This window comes from Mesoplodon densirostris, chromosome 16 (genome assembly GCF_025265405.1).
Source record: "Mesoplodon densirostris isolate mMesDen1 chromosome 16, mMesDen1 primary haplotype, whole genome shotgun sequence".
NCBI classification, from domain to species: Eukaryota; Metazoa; Chordata; class Mammalia; order Artiodactyla; family Ziphiidae; genus Mesoplodon; species Mesoplodon densirostris.
In genome coordinates, this window is record NC_082676.1 from 35,582,079 (window position 1) to 35,601,584 (window position 19,506).

Sequence of the window (19,506 nt, forward strand, 5' to 3'; positions counted from 1 at the left end):
TGTAAATTAGCTTGACTGTGGTGATCTTTTCACAATGTCAAAACATCAAGTTGTACACCTTAAATATATACAATTTTTATATGTCAAAGATACCTCAATAAAGCTGTTTACAAAAAAGAAATTAAGGGAATTCCCTGGCAATCCAGCACTTTCCCTGCTGAAGGCTGGGGTTCAATCCCTGGCTAGGGAACTAAGATCCTGCAAGCTGCCTGGGGCAGCCAAAAAGGAACTAAAACAACTCTTCCACAGTTTCCCATCAGTCTCAGCATAAAATCCGAAGTCCTACTGTGGGCTCTAAGGCTCTAGGTGATCTGTGTCCTCCCTCCCACCTCATCTCATCTCTGAATATTGTCTCCCCTACAATCTCTTCCATCACACTGGCTCCTTGGCCATTTCTAGTACACACCTGCTTCCGGGCTTTGCCTTTGCTGTTCCTTCTATCCGGAATTCTCTTCCACAGACATCTCCTGGCTCACTTACCTAACTTCAGTCAGATCTCAGCTCAGAAGTTCATCCTAGTCACTCATTCATTTGTGCATTCCAAATGGCAGGCACTGTTTTCGGTGCTGAAAATACAACAAAACAAAGTCGCTGCTCTTGTGGACAGGAGAGTAAATTCTACCTGAGCAGAGATAAACTAAAATAAACATGATGTCAAGTAGCTCTAGGAGTGCTCTGAAGAAAACAAAAGCATGGTAAGAGGACAGGCAAAGGGAGATTCTACATTTGATAGGGTGCTTAGAGAAGGCTTTCAGGTAACTTTGTTTTGCTCCGCTGCTAACCAAATGCGTGAGATTCTTCACCTTGTCGAGGCTGTTTCCTCGTCTGTAAGGGGAGCTGAAGATTCTGAATATTAATTCCCTCTGCAAATATGAGTGATTTCAAATATAAGTTCCGTGCAGGAAGGAATCAAGAGAAGTGCCCTGGCCTACGAACCGAGTCCAACTGGGAGCAACCTCCAACTCGTAGTACAGAAAACGGCTTTCATTGCTGCGGAAGCATCTAGGAGAACCTGGGACTGAAGTGGAGAAAGAGAGCTCCCTTGTGGGATGTGATTCTAGTGATTTGGACGGCCTCAGAGTGGGGAGGAAGGAACAAAGCCTGACTCCCATCCTCGCCCGGGCCCCTCCCCCCGACCTCGCCGCCCGACTTATTCCCGGGTTAGCGTTCTAGCCAGAGACGCTCGTAAAGTTTTTCGTCACTGGGATCAAGCCAATCACCTCTTTAGGTGCACCAATCGGTGTATACTTAGAGCTGAAACCAGTCCGCCCTGGCCAATGACAGAGGCCGTACGGCGGAAGAGCAGAAACGGTCTGCTGGGAAGATGGCAGCCCTGGTCCGGCCACAGGTTGATTGGCAGGTGCTGTGACCAGAGGTGAGCTTCATAGCGCGAGCTGCCGTTCGGAGGTGGAAGCCCGAAGAAGCGCCGGCCCAAGCTCAGGGAGGGATCGGAGGCACAGATACAGGTCTCGGGAGAGCAGGAGACGGAAAGGGCCACTCCGGAAGAGGGCGCGACGGCTAGCGGAATTGGGCCGAAGAGAGGGGCCACCCCCTTCCTGGGAGGCCCGGAAGGGGCGGGGAGGGGCGGGGCTTATGGAGATCGGGATTGGGGCTGAAGACTAGGGCCAGGGCTGGGAGCCGGGAGGGGCTGGGTTTACGGGGTGGGCGTGACCCTCGAGGTAGGGTTTGGGGGCGGGGCCTAAAGGGACCTAAGGCACAGCTGTGGAGAGGAAGGGTTTGGGGGGCCTGGGCCTGGCCTGCGGGGCCCTCATCTAGGGGGATCCCGAGGGGGCGGCGGCATCAGTCCAGGCCCTGCCCTACGATCTCATCCCGTTTCCTTTCGCCCCTCTCGCCCCTCGGCTTTATACTCCAGGCCCTGTCCCCTGAGCTCTGCCCTCGGATGTTCCACCGCCCAGAGCTTGCATGCGCCGTGGGGCGCCCCAGGACCAGGAGCTGGTGGGTCCGGGGGCTCCTGGGCGGGGGTCCCGTGGCGCCCCTCCTCCCTCGGGACCTGTTGTCCCGGTCCTCGTCTTTCCCCCGGATCTAGTATTCAGGGCGGACCAGCGGAGTGGATCTCGGCAGCTGCTGACCCTCTATAACCCCACGGGAGCAGCGCTTCGCTTCCGAGGTGATGGGGATGGGAGCTTCGTGCTAGGGATCCGGGACCTGGCGGTAGAACACTGGGGAGCTGGGTGGGCTGGAGCAGTCAGATGAGTACGGTCGGATGTCCAGCCCTGGGGTAGAAGGCAGGGGGGACTCCATGGGCGGGGCTTGTGCGGGTTGTCTGAGGCAATAGTCGGTCTCTGTCTGTGTGCCTTTTCCCCTCAGTCCTGTGCACAGCACCTGCCAAATACACAGTGTTTGACGCGGAAGGATATGTGAAGCCTCAGTCCTGCATTGACATGTGAGTTGAGAGGGTGGGGAGGCTGATGAAAGCCAGGGGTCGCTGCCACCTTTCTCTGATTTACTGTGCCGAGGCTTAAGCCTCAGACCAGGTCCTCTTCAACCTGTCTACCCCACCCTCTGTCTGTGTCCCTAAGGGAAAGTTTACTGGGAGGGTGGGGCCTGAGTCCTCTTGGATCACTGCCTCTCACTGCCCTTCAATGGGCCGCTCTCCTTTCTTGGGACCAGTGTGATTCGCCACGTGGCCCCCAATCCCAGCCACTATGATGTCCAGGACCGCTTCCGCATTGAGCTGTCTGAGGAGGGAACAGACGGCCGAGTGGTGGGGCGCAAGGACATCACCTCGGTTCTGAGGGCCCCAGCGTACCCCCTTGAGCTTCAGGGACAGCCTGACCCAACGCCGCACCCAGAGCCTCCTTCCTGGACAGCACCACCCACGGCTCAGCACTTCCCAGAGAGTGAGTTTAGGGATGGGAATTCTTGAGTTCTGTAAGGAGGGAGGACCTAGCATGACCCTAGACATGAGCTCAGTTGGAGTTGAAGAGGTCTTCCGGTTCAGTCTTTTTTTTTTTTTGGCTGTGCCTGGTGGCTTGCGGGATCTTAGTTCCCCAACCAGGGATCAAATCCAGGGTCCTGGCAGTGAAAGAGTAGAGTCCTAACCACTGGACCGCCAGGGAATTCCCTTCTGTTTCAGTCTTTTGCTTTTTGGTGGAAACATTTCTAGGAATTGAGATTTTATATCAGGTTAGGGAAAAAGCAGACTTTGCAGTTTGCTTGGTTTCTGGCCTCCACTTAAAGAGAAAAATTCTTCCTTTAGCTCTGACTTCAGTACTTCCCATCATGTGTCAGCTCAGTTCAGTTCAATAAGGAACCGGGGGCTTCCCTGGTGGCAGTGGTTGAGAATCCGCCTACCAATGCAGGGGCCATGGGTTCGATCCCTTATCCGGGAAGATTCCCACACGCCACGGAGCAACTAAGCCCGTGTGCCACAACTACTGAGCCTGTGCTCTAGAGCCCGCGAACCACAGCTACCGAGCCCACATGCCACAACTACTGAAGCGTGCGCACCTAGAGCCCGTGCTTCGCAACAAGAGACGCCACCGCAATGAGTAGCCCCTGCTCACCGCAACTAGAGAAATCCCTCACGCAGCAACAAAGACCCGACACAGCCAAAAATAAATAAATAAATTTATTTTAAAAAAAATAAATAATAAGAAACCGGGTTGAGCAATTATGTACCAAGCTGTGGGAGACAGAGGTCCCTGCCTGGCACACAGATACACAGGAGCCTGTAATCAAGGCAGAGTTGAAGAGAGAAAACGAATGATGAGGGACCAGAGGGGAGAGGGTTTCCTGAGGCTGTGGGGACGAAGGCTCCAGGGAGGAGAGGACACTTCCAATGTCCAACAGAAAGTGGGTACACCTTCCATCTTCAGCCTCCTCCCTGGAGGGTTGGGCTGGGCAGGAGTGGAGGCTAGAGCTCCTGATGGGCCTTGTTTCCCAGACCCCCTCCCGCACCTGGCCACCAGCTCCTTCCTCCTCTTCTTGCTGATGGGCACAGTCTCTGTGGCCTTCCTGCTGCTGCCGCTCCAGGATGAACTTGGCAGCCAGCTGCCCCAAATCCTTCACGTCTCCCTGGGACAGAAGTTGGTGGCAGCCTACGTCTTGGGTGAGCACGGTGGTGGTAGGGGATCCGGGCCCAGAGAGAGGAGAGTGGGGGCTGGAAAGAGGGCATACAGAGCCGGCGGGCTACACATATGACCTTGCTCTTCCTCCCCTCTCCAGGCCTCCTGACCATGGTGTTCCTCCGGACCTGAGCTCCCTGCTCAACCTCCACGCCCCCTCCTCAGGCAGGGACATGGACCTGGACGTGGACGTGAGACAGCCACTGTGATGCTCATAACCTTGCCTCAACTCCTACTTCCTTCTTCCTGCCCGTCCCCTTCCCCCCAAAACCCAGGGATTTGTATTCATTTTCCAAGCTGAATAAAATAAATTTGTAAAATTGAACTGAGAAATGTAAGGAACATGCCCCTTTCTTCCCACTTCTCTCCTCTAGTTCCTCCTACTCCCAGGGGACCTCGAACATTGGGGAACGAAGAGACCCAGTGAGGATTTAGAAGATCAGGGTCTTAGGCCTGGTGCTGCACCGAAAAAAACTGTGACCTTGAGCAAGTCATTTAATTTCTCTGAGCTTCAGTTTCTGCCTCTAAAATGAGGGAATTGGGAAAGTTGATTCTTAAGATCCCCCTTAGCCCTATCCTAGGGATAGGATCCCGCCCCGAAGCCAACATACCTTAAGCTAAAAAGAAACAGACCCCAATACCACCTACTCCCACCTGCTATAGAACTCAGGTCCTGCCATCTTGAGCCATCAGAGCCTCTTGCCAGGGTTGCCTGGGGGCTTCCCCCCGACCCCCACCCCCAGAATCCTCTTCTGCCTTTTTGTCCCTTTACCTGCTTTTATTTTGTCTCTTCCTTTGACCTCAGCCCCTGTGGGTCAGAAACACCAAGGTCTCTGACAAGATGGGGACAGATGGCACTGCCTGCCATAACATCAGCCTAACCAGGCAGGAGAAGTTAGGGCAAAGGAAAAGAATAGGCTCCTTGAAAGGCAGGCTTCCAGCCCTCCTTCAGATGTAAGGCGAGAGGGGAGGAAAGGAAGAAGGGAAGCCAATGACACTGGCAGTTTGTTGATTGGGGACAAAAATTAGCAAGATAACGTTAAGACAGACTCAGTCTGTTATGCTGCTGGAAGGTTATCAGTTGTTCCAGCTTTACTTTGGGGGCCTTGGGAGCTGCCCCTCTGCCCTGGGGACCTTGCCCTTCCCACACCCAGAACTGGCCCCGGTGACATGTGAGCCTGATCCTGTGCAGAGAATGGCAGCCTGTGTCTAGGATGTGAGGAGGGCTCTCCCCGCGGCCCAGCAAACCCCTCACAAAACCACCCACACTGGGCTGTCTGTGCCCAGGACCCCAAAAGGCATCTGAGGTATCGCACATTAATGATCTTGCGGATATCTGCTGGGAAAAGGCCTTGTTGCCAGCGGGATCAGGAGGCTTTCTGAGACAAAGCTATGAAGGGCAGCTATAGGGGTGGGAGGGGCTTGGGACACAGACTTTTTTTTTTTTTTTTCCCGGTACACAGGCCTCTCACTGTTGTGACCTTTGCCGTTGAGGAGCACAGGCTCCGGACGCGCAGGCTCAGCGGCCATGGCTCACGGGCCCAGCCGCTCCGCGGCATGTGGGATCTTCCTGGACCAGGGCACGAACCCGTGTCCCCTGCATCGGCAGGCGGACTCTCAACCACTGCGCCACTAGGGAAGCCCTGTTCTTGCTTTTTAAAAACAAAAAAAAATTTTTTTTTGGCTGCGCCTTATAACATGCGGGATCTTAGTTCCATGACCAGGGATTGAACCCACGCCCCCTGCACTGGGAGCGCAAAGTCTTAAGCACTGGACCACCAGGGAAATCTTGCTTTTTGAACAAGAGGCCCCACATTTTCATTTCGTACCAGGCCTTGCAAATTATGTAGCTGTCCCTGGTCCCAGGAGAAGGTACAGAGCCAGCCCCCCCCCCCCCCCCCGCCGTGGTGGTCTTTGGAGAAGGGCCTTCCTTATTTCCTCAGGCAGTTTTCTTAGTTCCTTAGGTAACAGGAACAGCTCTTTTCCCCATGGAGACAGCATTCCCACTTGCATCCTCTCTGGCCCCTTCTGCCTAACCCTTCCCTAGCTCTCAAGGGAGGGATGACTGGGTGAGGTGAGGGTGAGGAAGATGCATAAAAGTGCCTGTAAACAACAGATGCCACAGGTGGTTTATTGAGGTTCAAACCCCAGCCCCTCCCACTGCAGGACATGGGTTGGCCGTTATGGTCCCAGCGGATCTTTCCCACCAAGAAGGCTGGCCAGGTCCCAGGGCCTAGGAAACCTTCCAGAGTGGTCTCTAGCTGTAGAGGGGGGACCCTGCTCCCGAAGAGGAAGGGGCTGTGATTGACAGAGCAGATGCTGCTCCCTGATTAGCTGACAGTATGACCATCCCATTATGGAAGGCACTGCTCACCTACTCCTACGTTGCAGGGCCTGGGGTGTGTGGGTGTCTGCGTTGGCGTCATTACTGGGGCCCTTGGAGGTACGGTAAGGGCTAAAAATGAGTCAGTAATGGGAGGTGGTGCACAGGCATCTCGGTCACCCAGAAATCACTCGAAGGGAGAGCAGGTGCTCTCGGCAGGGGGCAGGGGCATGTGCCCCGCCCCCACCAGCCCACGGGCCTCAGAAGTTGTTATCGATGTTCCAGACGTCCCCGCTCAGCGCGTTGGCTGCCCCCTGCAGCGTCCAGGTGAGCAGGGCCAGCTGGCGCCGGAAGCGGCTCTCCTGGAAGCCCAGGCCCCGCGCCACCTGGGCCTCCTCCCCAAGAGCCCCGGGGCCACTCGAGCGCAGCAGCCGCACGTGGTCCAGCAGGGCACCCAGCGTGTGGTCTCCGCGACCCAGGAAGATGTGGCGGAACGGTGAGTCGGCCGCCGACACGTACTGGGACAGGAAGTAGAACTCCACCTGCGCCGAGAAGGGGATCAGGTTGGAGCCCGAACAGCAGTTCCAGACCAACCTTGGGACCTCATGCGCGCTTAATAAATATTGTTGAGCAGCCTCTTTAAGTCCCACCTCCCTTCGGCTACCCAATCAGGAATGGCCATTCTGTAACGTCATCAGTAGTCAGGTAGGATGCGTCCTCCCACTGTGTTTTGGGTTGGATCCCTTTCTTTCTACCCCTTGAGCTTCCAAGCCTGCATCTTTCTTCCTCACCCATTCACTTCCCTGCCCAAAGCCTCAAAGAACCGTCTATCGTCCTGCTGTTCCTCACCTCCCCATACCCCAGTCATTCCTGCCCACCTGCGTGAATGCCCACAACCCAGAGTCAAACGACAAGGGGACAGGCCAGCCCTAATGAAGTGCCTGACTCTGGGTCCTCACCCTCTTGACTCAGATGCTGTTGGTCTTTCCTGAGATGGCCGCGCTCCTAGCCCAGTTCTCCCACCTCTCTGCCAGCCTCTCCGGTTCCTTCTGCTCCCACCTGTGGGCAGGCCCAGGGTTCGACCTCTACTTTCTCCTCTTCTCATTACCTACAATCCAATGGTTTTCAACCCTGGCTGCACATTAGAATCACTTGAGGAAGATTTTTAAATTACCATTGCATGGGTGCCACCCCAGCAGAATCAGAATCTCTAGGGGTGGTCTCACACACTCATGTCTTCTAAAGTCCTCCACCTTTCACTTAGAGAGCTCATCCACGCCCCTGGCTTCAACTGGGACCTCATGGGGACAATTGCCAAATCTACTCCACAAATCATCGCCTGGAATCCTGTCCCCCAGTCTGCTGGACCTCCCCACTGGGGTAGGGGGTACCCAGCCACAGCCTCACACACATGTGGACACCAACTTCTTCCAAAAACTTGACCTTCGCACCCACTTTCCCTCATGAGCACCATGGCGTACCCCAAGTGCCAGGCTCTCAACCTCAAAGGTGAATAAGAGTTGGGTGTGGGCTTCCCTGGTGGGGCAGTGGTAGAGAGTCCGCCTGCCGATGCAGGGGACACGGGTTCGTGCCCTGGTCCAGGAAGATCCCACATGCCGCAGAGCAGCTGGGCCCGTGAGCCATGGTCGCTGAGCCATGGCTGCTGAGCCTGAGCGTCCGGAGCCTGTGCTCCTCAACAGGAGAGGCCACAACAGTGAGAGGCCCGCGTACCGCAAAAAAAAAAAAAAAGAGTTGGGTGGACACAGGGGCAGACTTTGGTTTCCAGTTTCTCTTTGGGGTCAGACTGCCTGGTCCTTAATTTCAGCTTCGCCACTTACTGTGTGATTTTGAATAAGTCACTTAGCCTCTCTGAGCCTCAGTTACTGTGTACAATAATAGCAAACTCACAGGATTTGGAGGAGTCCTACGGGAGAAAGTGAAGTAAAGCCTTAGCACGTGATAGCCCTCAATAAATGGCAGCTGCTATTATTATTCTTCTCCTCTTCCCTCAACACCCAGTCTGTCCATTTTTCCTTCCAAATGTCTCACATCAGTTCAATCCCCTCACCCACCCAGAGCTCAGCTATCACTAACTTTGTTCCCTTTTCAAGCTATTTACACTCTGGCCAAGTATTTCCTAAAATTCCACTTTGCCCACATCACCGGCCTGCTCAGAAACCTTCCAAATTTCCTTGATACACAGACCCCCAAAACCCAAACATCCTTTTATTTTTTTTTTTTTTTTGCCTTGCCATGTGGCATGCGGGGATCTTAGTTCCCTGACCAGGGATCGAACCTGTGCCCCCTGCAGTGGAAGCGAGGAGTCTTAACCACTGGACCACCAGGGAAGCCCCAGAACCCAAAGTTCTTATACTGGCATTCAAGTCTCCCCATAGTTGATCCCTAACCCACTCCCCTCCGCTCCTCCACAGGGCTTCTGTTCTGGCTCTGCTGGTCTACACACTACTCCCAAGGAAAGCCAGGCCTACTGCACTGCCATGCCCTTATTCTTGGTGGCTCCATCCTGAAACATGCTCTTTTTGCGCCAACCCAAGTTCTGTCTGTTCCTCAAGACCCACATTATAGTCTAAAGCAGGGGTCAGCAAACATTTTTTGGAAAAAGCCAGATCGTAACTATTTTAGGCTTTGCAGGCCACACTGTTTCTGTTGCAACTACTCAACTTTGCTGCTGTAGCACACAAGCAGCCACACACAATAGGAAAATCAACGAGCATGGCTGTGTTAAAATAAAACTTCATTTACGAAAGCAGGTGGCAAGCCAAATTTGGCCTGCTGGCTAGTTTACCAGCCCCTGGGTTAGAACCACAAAGTTCCCTGGGTCTGGCCCAGCCCTGTTTGAGGTTCTGAAGCCCTGCATCTTTTACTCTCCAGCCCTGAGTCTGAATCGTGTCCCTTACACACAGATGCCCTTTATCCCTTGGGGGTCACATTGCAACTTCAGGGATAGGGTGAGGGGGGTGTCTTTTTTTGTCTCTCGAGTTTGGCACAGCGGGGGTTAAAGCAAGATCTGTGAATGAGAATGAATCGCCAGGAGAAAGGAGCCAGGGCCAAAGAGCAAGATGGGTGGGCTTATGAACAGAAAGACGGTATGAATGATGCCAAGGGAAGCAGGCAGGGACACAACAGGAAAAAGGAGGGGGGAGAAAGAACAAGACCTTGCAAGGGCCAGACATATCATCCCGAAACTGCGCATGTGTACACTGCCAGGTCCCGGTTCACCCCACACTCACTGAGGATGGCCCTGCTTATCATTTTGCCCTATAGACTTTTCCCCTAGCCTACAGTCCCTACCCACCCATTTCCAGAGATCAAAGGGCTGCAGGGTTGAGTTCTTGGGGTAAGGAAATGGAAGGAAGAGGATGGGTTGGAACTGGAGCTGGGGTGCAGGTTGCAAAGTATTCAAAGCTAAGCAGGAGGGAATAATAATCTTGTATAACTTTCACATGTCACCTCCTCCAGGCAGCCTTTCTGGGTTTCATCCATCTCACCAGAAGTAAGAGAGCTCTCTACGCTCTGAATTGTTTACACCATTTGCACCTCCCAAGCCATAATCCTGTGCCTCTTAGACCATGGACCACCGTGGGCATGCTTCTTCTCTCCAGAAGGGAGAGGAGGCGGTGGGGAACCGGAGGGGGCGCGGTTGTCCCAGTTCTGCCATTAGGTGGCCGGGAGACTGTGGCTAAGGGGCTGACCCTCCCTGTCTCATCACTTTTCGGGCCCGCCTCTGTGGTCGCTCCAGCTTGGCGGGTCTGTGAGCAAAGCACTGTGAGTCCAGGACTGGGAACGCCCCGAGGACAGGGACAAACGAAAGCGGAACGAGGGTAGGACAGCGCACTGGCGGAGAGCCGAGAGGAGGGGGGGCCCCACCCCGCCGGAAGAGGGCGGGGCGGGGCGGCCGGCGACGGCCGGGCTGGGCGGGGCCTCACCCTCATAATGCGCACGTTGTACATGCGCGTCAGCCTCTCGTCGCTCTCCTCCGAGCTGTAGATCTCCTTCCGCAGCTTCTCGGCCGCCCGGATGTAGTCCCCCCGCGCCGAGTACACCCACTGGAGGGTCAGCCCGCGGGCCTGAGGGCGAAGGCGCGGGCTGGGGCCGGCGGCAGGGGCCATAACCCTGGCCTAGGGTGGGGGTCCAGGTGCTGGGGGACGGTGCTGGGACCCCGGGCCTGGCAGGAGTGAGGAGGTATAGGGGGACAGAATGCTTGGGGCAGAATGAAGGGAGAGAGAAGACATGTGCGGTTGGGCGCATACCAGCTGGGTCCTAGGGCCTTAGTGACTGGGGCAGGAGTAAAGGGGCCAGGTTGCCAGAGGGGCCCTAGACCAAGGGGAGAGGGGCCAGATCCCCTGGTCCGGGCAACACTTTAATGGAATATAGCACCCCCCACCGCCAGAAGCCGGGAGCAGGGTTGGCGTCTTGGACCTTGAGGTCCCCGGAGAACTCATTGAGGCTGCCGATGTGCCTGAGGACCACATCCCCATAGCGGCCGAAGTCGAGGGGCAGCAGGTGATCGTGGCTGAGCCGGATGAGGAGCTGCCCGGCGAGCTGGGCCACAGCCTGGGCCACGGCAGGCAGGCGGCCCCGCAGTACCCTGTGCAGGTTCTCATAGGTGTCGTCCTTCGTATGCAGGAACGGGTACACCGGGCCATCCTGCCGGGACAGGGCGGAGGCTGGCGCGCGGGCACAGTGCAAACAGGCCCAGGGGCTGCTGCTCTGGGGCAGGGCCCGGAAGTCTCACCTCCATGAAGGAGAACTCAACGGCAGGGACCCCCGCAAAGGCCGTGAAGGAATAGGCACTGCTGTCCATGGGCAGCGGCCGGATCCTGGGGATGGGCAGGTTGGAGCGCTGTGTGGGTTCAGGGTCCCCCCACATATCCCCCCCCCAGCTCTCTTCCCTCTCCTCCCTACCCAACTTACACCTCAGCTTCCCAGCTGTGATTGTGGAACACCACCTGCTCGAAGAGGGTCTGCCCACTGCGGTTAGGAGAGTCCACCTGGGGGCAGGTTGGGGGGCACCAGTCAGGCTCTGGCGGCCACCAGCTTCCCTTCATCCCCCACTCCTGGCCAGGCTCTTGCCTGCTTTAGGATGTTCTCGATGAGGCTGATCAGAAGGGGGCTGGTCTTGGCGTGGAACTTGTCATCCCCTGCGGAGAGGGATGCCGGGCTCAAGGCTTGGCCCGGAGGGCAGGGTGCACCGGAGGGGGCCCAGGTGGTGGCACTGCCCCTGCTCACCCAGCACTGCGTTGTCCAGGCTCACATAGACTACGGCTTTGAGGTGCAGCACGCTGAGGTAGCCCTGTGGGTGAGGGGTGTGGAGTATGAAATCCCCCTGCCTCTCCCCACTGCCTGACTACCTGCCCAGGACCCCAGGTTACCTCCAGCCACTCCATGGAGCCCACACTCCCAAAGTCACCACCATCCCAGCTGATGAAGAGAAGACTTCTGCGGGGCCGGAAGCCTGGGGGCAGGGGGGTGGGGGAAGGAGGGAGGATGGGCTTGGCTGGGGGCCAGGCAAAGACCCACCTTTTGTCTTCCTCTGTCCTGGTCCCCTGGGGTCTCTCCTTCCCTCCCATCAAGCCACCATCCCAGCCCATCTCACCTGGGTCTGCCCTGACTCAGCTGTCTCAGTGATGGGGATTGCTTACATAGGGAATCTCCTGCTTAATCTTCACTCAGACATGGACTTTCATGTTTAAATGAGGAAATGGAGGTGAAGTGACTTGCCCAGGGCCACACAGCCAGGACATGGAGGAGCCAGGTTTGGAGCCCAGGTCTCAGTGGCCACCCTCCAGCCTGTGCTCGTAACTGCCTCTCTGCCCTGTCCTAGCTCAGACCACAACCCCAGCTGCCCGGCCCCGGCCCAGGCCCTGACCTTACCATTGCTCACCATGGAGGAAAAGGTCCGCACCAGCTCCAGCAGTATGGCGGTCCCCACGGCGGACTTGGCTGCTCCTGGGCCCCATGCATCCCTCTGGGCCCCAATGACAACATAGTGATCTGGGGGAGGGGATGTTGGGGCCCACCTCTTACATGGGCAGAACCCAGAGGCTTCTCCCTCGACCCTGGGAGGGTCCATTTCTCCAGGACCCTCACATCTCTGCAGCCTCAGCCCTGCAATCCCTGCTGCCCCTAAAGAGAGCGCCTCTCCTCCCCTTGGCCCTTCCTGGGTGTGCTGCTCCCTCTTCACATTGCCTGGGGTCATTCTGGGCTCCATTACCTCCCTGATTGGGGTGCTCCCTCTGTTCACCAAGTCCTGACAGGTTTCAAATCTCTCTCTAACCCTTCCCACTCACACTCCCACCACCAGCATCCTCATGTGAGCCTCATCACAGGCCTCCCTGTGCCTCTTCCTTCAGCGCTTCTAGGTACCACACTCTTTGGCTCAAGAACCCACTTTGATTCCCCACTGTTATCCACAACAAGTTATGCTTGAAAGGCTCATCTATCTAGTCTGAACTCCCTTTCATGCTGTAACATCACCCAACTTATGCTTGCTCACCTCTGGTGCTAGGGGACTCACTACTGTGCAGAACTGCCCATTCTGTGTCGGGACAGCTTCAACCGTGAGGTCTCCTCACTGCCACCCCCCTCAGTTCCAGCCCATCCCCAACTTGCCAGCCTCCCTCCCTGCTAACCCCAGCTCCCCCGCTGCAGGGTGTGGGTGATGCTGGATAAGCAAGCACACCTGGCTCTGAGCGGCCCTCGATGCAGCCAAAGATGTTGCTGATGGGGGTGGAGGCCCTGTGGTTGTTGACCCCTAGGTGCAGGCCTGGCCCAGGGCCCAGGCGATAAGGGGAGACTGGGAGGTGCCCCTGCCATTCCTGGGGGGCCACAGGGCCTTCAAGCTTCCTGGGGAGGGGTAGAGCAGAAAGGGTTAGAAGTGGCAGAGAGTCCCAGGCTATGGAAGAGTCCAAAGCCCCCGCTTCACTCTTTCTCTCCCTCCCACCCTCTGGCTCCAGCTCTCTGCATCTGTACTCTGCCTGAGGGGCCAGTGCAGCCAGGCCTGCCTTGGACAGTTGTGCAGGTTGTGTCCTGCTCAAGAGTGCCCAGCAGAGGTGGGTGTGATATCCAGCTGGAGCTCCACTCACCAAATGGCAAGAGGCCATGCCCACCCAGAAGAGCCACCTTGTTCTAGTTCACCCAAAGGCACCTTATGGGCTAGCTGCAGCCAACCTCTCCCTGCCTCCTCCCCTCCTGGTCCCCACATGGCCCCCACCTCAGTAGGAGGGAGGCAGTGTCCGCGCTGATGGGCTGGGCTGGGATGGTGGGGAGGCCCGAGGACTGGACCGGAGGGAACTGGGTTTGATTGAAGGAAGGGAAGCCAGGTGTGTAGGGGTCTCCCGTTCCCAGGTGCACCTGTGGGGAGAGGGTTGCCCACGCTGAAACTGTGAGCCGGACTCCCCAGAATAGGGCGCCAGCCTCATCCTAGGCAGGTCTGCAGCCCTGGGACCACAGGAAGGCACTACTGGCTCCCCGAGACTCACATGTCCATACACAGCCCGGTGGCTGGACAGGCTGAGCTTGTGTGGGCCCTGGGAGAAGTCTGCTGGGTCCGGGTATATGAGCACTCCTTGGGCCCCAAAGTCCTGGGCACTGGCCACCTGGGGAAGGGAGGTGGCTAAAGGACCCCTTCTCCCAGAGCAAACGGATTTATAAAGGCTGAAGGAGCAAGTAAAAGTGGAATGGCACGGCCTCTGATCTGCAGCTGTGGATCCACAGAGAGGCTGGGGGCACCCCCTGGACCTCGCCTTCTGCCCTCCCGCAGTGCCTCGGCAGCCCCCAAACCTCACTGTACCCCACATTCCCTCCCATTTCTGTTCCCCACCCCAACCTCCTGATTTTGTTCCCTGCCCACGGTTTCTTACGACCCATTTGGTTCTTCCTTTTCTCTCTGTGACCGCCTCCTAGACGCTTCCTATTTGCTGCCATCCGATCCCCGGACTCCCCAGCCGGCACCCTCCCCACTCCGCCCCAACCCGCATCCAGGGACCCTCACCTTCTGGGCAAAGTTGATCACCCCCAAGCGCACCAGCAGGAGGCGCCCCTTCGGCTCCACGCCCCGGGCCCGCAGGTCCTGCAGGTCCTCCGGCCGCCCGTAGTGGGCGTACACCAGCTCTCCCTGGGGAGGGGAGGATGGGGAGGACAGTGAGGCGCGCCCCTGCCCCACCGCCAGGGAAAGCGTACGCTGCCCCATCCTGGGGAGCGGGCAGAAGGCGCTCACCGTGGCGTTACCCGTGGCGCTGTAGGGGCAGTAAACGTCCGGGTCCTCCAGTGGCAGCTGCTCCCCATGCTTCCCGGCGGCATCCACCCAGTGCAGGGCATTGGGGTGAGCCCTGAGGAGCGGGGGTGGTGAGCGACCCACCCACAGGCCGCCCACCCCTCTCGCCCCCCCACCACCCCCTGCACTCACGGGTCCGGGAACTGCAGCCCCACGTAGTGTGTGTCCATCCACACGTGGTCCAGCTTCTGGCGCAAGAGCACTGCGCGGAGGTCCTGAACCAGGGCTGCCATCCCGGCCGAGCCGGCTACCCTTTCCCGAAGGCTGGTTTGCCTGCGCAGGGAGAGGGGGGATTGGGGCGCGGGAGGAGAGAGGGGCAGGGACTTCTGGGGACCTGGAGGAGAGGGCCGGACGGGGAAGGATGCCAGAGGTGTGGGGTGGCCCCAGCTCCGGGCAGTGAGGGGCTCTTAAGGCTCTCCTGCCATCACTACCAGGGTTGTGCTGGAGGGTCTCCAGGGCCTCCTTCTGCTTAAACCTCAGCTTCTGATAGCCAGGGGTCCTGTCCACCGCCCCTTAGGTTCTTCACAGGTCAGGCCAAAGTCATCAGTCTACCTACTGTCCCCTCCACACATACACACACTGGCCTGTGCTTTGCCCCAGGCATGAAAACACTTTTCTTCCAAAGGGCTGGCTAGGCAGAGGTGAGGGGCCCTGCATCTCTCTCATCCTCCAGCTGGGCCTAATGGAGACACCTTACACCAAGGTTGCCGGTGGAATCTGGGGTCACTTGTCTGGTTGGAGACCTCACCCTGTCTTCTTCCATAGTCACCACCTAACTAGCCAGCCTGCTGTCACTGGAACTCTCCCTGATCTTCCATCTCACCTGTGCCAGCATGGCCCCTGCACGGCCTCTCTCTCAACCAGCTCCACCTGTGCTCTTTCCATGGCAAATAAACTTCCCTTCTCAGCATCATCACCGAATACCCCTTCTACCTTTTGCCTTGGCAGAAACCTGGCTGTCCCTTGGGAGGCTAGGTCTCCTTTGGGACATGTGAAAAAGGCAGTTCAGGCTCTCATACCACCCAGGCCCAGAGAGAAGGTGTGATTCTGGCTCCACTGTTCACATTTCTGACCATGAAACTCTCTTCCGTCAAAGTCCGTGCCATCCAGCAGTCCCACCCTGTCCTTCCTCGCTGCTGTTATCTTTTAGCCAATTGGTCACTTATCCACTTTCAGTGAAGACTTTGGCACCTGGCCAGCCACTTCCCAGGCCACATCCTGGATCTTGTCCCCAGAACTCCATCTCTGGAATACTGATCCAATTTACTGAACACCTACTAAGTGCTAGGCATGGTGGTAGGTGCTGGAGACTGCAAGATAAATAGGACACAGTCTATCATATAAATCTTAAAAGTTCCAGAATCTCACTCCCTGACCAGAGCTTTTCACGTTGGAACTCACTCCCTTAGGCTCACTATACCTGTTCTTCAACCCCACGGAGCACTCCACACTGTCCAATTTCTCCATGTCTATCAGCTCCTCCCTGGTTTCCCTTCCTTCCCCAACCAACCTAGAGTCATACATCATGTCATTGCCCACTCCCTCTCACTGCTCCCGTCTTGCCTCCCTGCCCTTTGATGGCATCCACAGTGCCACCCCCCATCCCCTAGATCTGTCAAACCATCCACTTGCTCAGGCTGTACCCAGACTACTAAGTGTTGCTCAACGGAAAAAACAACAACAACAAAGAACACCATGCATGTAGGGACTTCCCTGGTGGTGCAGTGATTGGGAATCCACCTGCCAATGCAGGGGACACGGGTTCAAGCCCTGGTCCAGGAGGATTCCACATGCCGCAGAGCAACTGAGCCCATGCGTCACAGCTACTGAGCCCACACGCCACAACTACTGAAGCCCATGTGCCTAGAGCCTGTGCTCCACAACAAGAGAAGCCACTGCAATGAGAAGCCCGTGCACCACAATGAAGAGTAGCCCCTGCTCGCTGCAACTAGAGAAAGCCCACGCGCAGCAATGAAGACCCAACGCAGCCAAAAATAAATAAATTAATTAATTTAAAAACCAAACCAAAACAAAAAAAACATGCATGTTGTTGATGCCACAGATCCAAGCAAAATGGATCCAGCAGTGTATCAACAAATAATAATACACTTCGATCAAGTTTATGTTGATCTCATGAAGACAAGGAAATCTATTAATACAAATGACTACATAAACGTTAAAGAAGAAAAATCATGTGATCATATCAATACATTCTGGAAAAATATTTGAAAAAAAATTGATTCTTGTTCCTCCTTTCCTGATCATTAAAAAGAAAGAGAAAAAGTCTCAGTAAGTTAGGAATAGAAGGAAACTTCCTTAATTTGCTTTTAAAAACCTAACTGGGGGAATTCCCTGGCGGTCACTGCTGAGGGTCTGGGTTCAAAAAAAAAAAAAAGCAACAATGTGACAATGACAAAGTATTAGAAAAACATTCCTATGAAAATTAGGAACTAGGCAAGGATATTTACTATCTCATTACCTAAATTCATGTCCTCTCCAACGCAATAAGAAATGAAAAAGACATAAAAGATATATGCATTGGAAAAGAAGCTGTGCGTCTCACTAAATATAGGTTATATAATTTTCTACTTAGGAAACCCAGGAAAATCCACTGAAGAAATGATTCCTGACCTCTTCTCTGGACCTACCCGGGCAGCTCCATCCCAGTAGGAAAAGGTGACCTCAGCAGGACAAAAGAAACGCTAGCCTGCTCACGCTGGGCTGGCAGACCCCACAGATTGGGGGATGGTCTTTGCCCACACATGCATTTGCTTCTTTTTCTGATTCCCTAAGTCCCCCCTTCTCAGAGCCCCCCAGAGCTCCCCACTGCCACAGGTCACAACCCCAGCTCCAAAAAAAAAAAAAAAATACAAACCCCAGCTCCTCAGTGTGGCATTCAAGCCTTTTCTGGGTCCGTCCCACTTCATATGTGGACGCTGGAGCCCTCTGTGCTCAACCAGGCAGCTCCCCCAGCTTCCAAACGTGTCATCTGCTGCCCTCCCTCCCCTCAGCCCCAAATGCCTTCTATCCTTCCCAGGACCACTGAACAGGGAGGCCAGGGCGGCAGGTGGAAGGACTCAGGGTCCCGGGTGAAGAGGAAGGGAGGCTGAGTCTGAGCAGATGATGGTTTTTGAGGGCCTGGAATGGGACCGGCGGATCCTCACCTGATGGTATCTTCCAGACGCCCCTCCCCCAGGTGTCGCAGAAACATGGCCTGGAGGTCGCTCCAGTACAATGTGCCCTGGTGGGAGTCCGGGCCCAGCTCATGGTTCATGTCCTCGCTGACCACCATCACGTCATCCCCACATGCCTGGCAGGACCCCCGGAAGACCACGTAGCCCAGGAGAAAGGCTGGCGGGTGGCAAGATGGAGATTCTCCTTGTGCCCCTCTCTGGACCCCAGATATCCCCCCCAGCCCACACCCTCCACTGGGGGTGGGGATGCCTCTCACCCCCAGTGAAGATCAGTAGGGCTGTCAGGACCAGGTAGAGGGTGGCTCTTCGTCCTGCTGCTGCCCAGAGTCTGGGGTTTTGCCGAGCTGGTCGAGAGCCCAGGGGCTCGGGGCCCCTCAGCTCCATGGGGAAGAAGTGGGCCGGTGGCTCGGTCCCCTCCTCCCTGTCTTCCTCTTCCTCCTCCAGGGGCCCCTGCTGGGGGCCCTCCACACGCTTGTAGATGGTCTGAGAGGGTCCTGGGGACAACCTTTGCTGTAGGGGCGTGGTGGACATGAAATAGGGGAAAGAGGCTTGGAGGATGGGGAGGAATCTGGCAATAACAGGGTCAGTGACTTCGGGGTGCTATGAGCACAAGGCAGGGGAGAGGGTCCCAAGAAGCAGGCTGGAGGGGAGAGTAGGAGGTAGGGAAGGGGAGGGGCCAGCCTTGGGGTTTGGGAGGGGACTGAGGACCTGGAGAGAAAGCCTAAGGGTCTCCCAACCCCACTCTATCTTACCGCTCTCTGGAGTAGACCCCAAAGCCGCTCCATGCTCGTGCCCCCTCCTGAGCCCTGCAGTCTGTCCCCCACCCCCAGTGATAAACCGTTTGTGGGAGCCCCAAGAGGCCCCTTATCAGCCCTGGCAGGCGGCCTGAGCCCAGGCCCTTCTCTGCCTCCTCCGTCCCAGGGTGGGGGCACAGTCCGGGCTTCAGTTCAGCCTTCCAGACACAGCCCCCAGCCCAGGCTAGAGGATGAGGGGCTGTGCCCTCCCCTGCCAATCCCTCCGCAGTCCCACTCCTGCCCTCTTCTTGCAAAACAATCAATTTTTTGGCCTTGGGGCAGACTTTGGCCTCTAGTTCCCGTCAAGGCTGGGGGAGGAGGGCTGATGGCTGGGGAAGGCGGAGATATGGATGCCCCCTCCACCCTCCTGCTTCCTCCCCTCCCAATGTCCTTGGGGACCCCTTCCTAAGCTCCCAACCATGAACACCTCTGCCCCTTCCTCATCTGGCTTGCAGGCTCCCCAATATCCAAGCCCTGTAACACATTAGCTGCCCTCCCAGTGGGATCCCTAGCTGAAGGGGCCACAGTGGTATGACCTGGGGTTTGGTCTGGCCATGTGGGTGTCTGTCCCATTGGAATCAGGCTGCAAGGGGGGTCCAGGCTCCTGCTGGCTGCTGGGGAGGGAGGTGTATGGGTGGGAGCACATGGTCAGGCAGGACCGGTGAGTGCTCCAGGATGGGGATCCTGCCTGGAGTCAGGGATCTGTGGGTCAAGGCCCACCAGGCATCAGTGGAAAGAATCCTGGCCAAGGCATGGGCAGAGCTAGGTAACGTTGGACAAGTCATGCTCCTCCCTAGGCACCTGTGCCTCT

The 19,506-nt window shown here is 56.5% G+C and overlaps 2 protein-coding genes across 3 annotated transcripts; one reads left to right on the forward strand and one right to left on the reverse strand.

Annotated features, from left to right (window-relative positions):
- The first annotated feature begins 1,273 nt into the window (after positions 1-1,273).
- Positions 1,274-4,421, forward strand: MOSPD3 (motile sperm domain containing 3). Of its 2 annotated transcripts, none has more exons than XM_060077797.1 (6): positions 1,274-1,375; positions 1,874-2,128; positions 2,329-2,404; positions 2,632-2,861; positions 3,908-4,072; positions 4,189-4,421. In XM_060077797.1, exons 2-6 carry the CDS (start codon positions 1,924-1,926, stop codon positions 4,218-4,220), a joined length of 708 nt encoding a protein of 235 aa, XP_059933780.1. In that variant the 5' UTR covers positions 1,274-1,375; positions 1,874-1,923; the 3' UTR covers positions 4,221-4,421. The 2 variants fall into 2 exon arrangements, with proteins under 2 accessions (XP_059933780.1, XP_059933781.1); XM_060077798.1 differs by lacking the exon at positions 1,274-1,375 and adding an exon at positions 1,382-1,466.
- Positions 4,422-6,671: 2,250 nt separating this feature from the next.
- On the reverse strand, positions 6,672-18,686 carry TFR2 (transferrin receptor 2). Its single transcript, XM_060078510.1, has 18 exons — positions 18,654-18,686; positions 18,159-18,411; positions 17,872-18,058; positions 14,840-14,980; positions 14,651-14,762; positions 14,426-14,548; positions 13,914-14,030; positions 13,646-13,785; positions 13,115-13,278; positions 12,307-12,426; positions 11,805-11,887; positions 11,662-11,725; positions 11,506-11,573; positions 11,347-11,423; positions 11,168-11,252; positions 10,852-11,079; positions 10,359-10,499; positions 6,672-6,953 (listed from the first exon to the last, which is right to left on the reverse strand). The coding sequence occupies exons 1-18, from the start codon at positions 18,684-18,686 to the stop codon at positions 6,672-6,674; spliced, it is 2,418 nt and encodes an 805-aa protein (XP_059934493.1).
- Between the last annotated feature and the right edge of the window lie 820 nt (positions 18,687-19,506).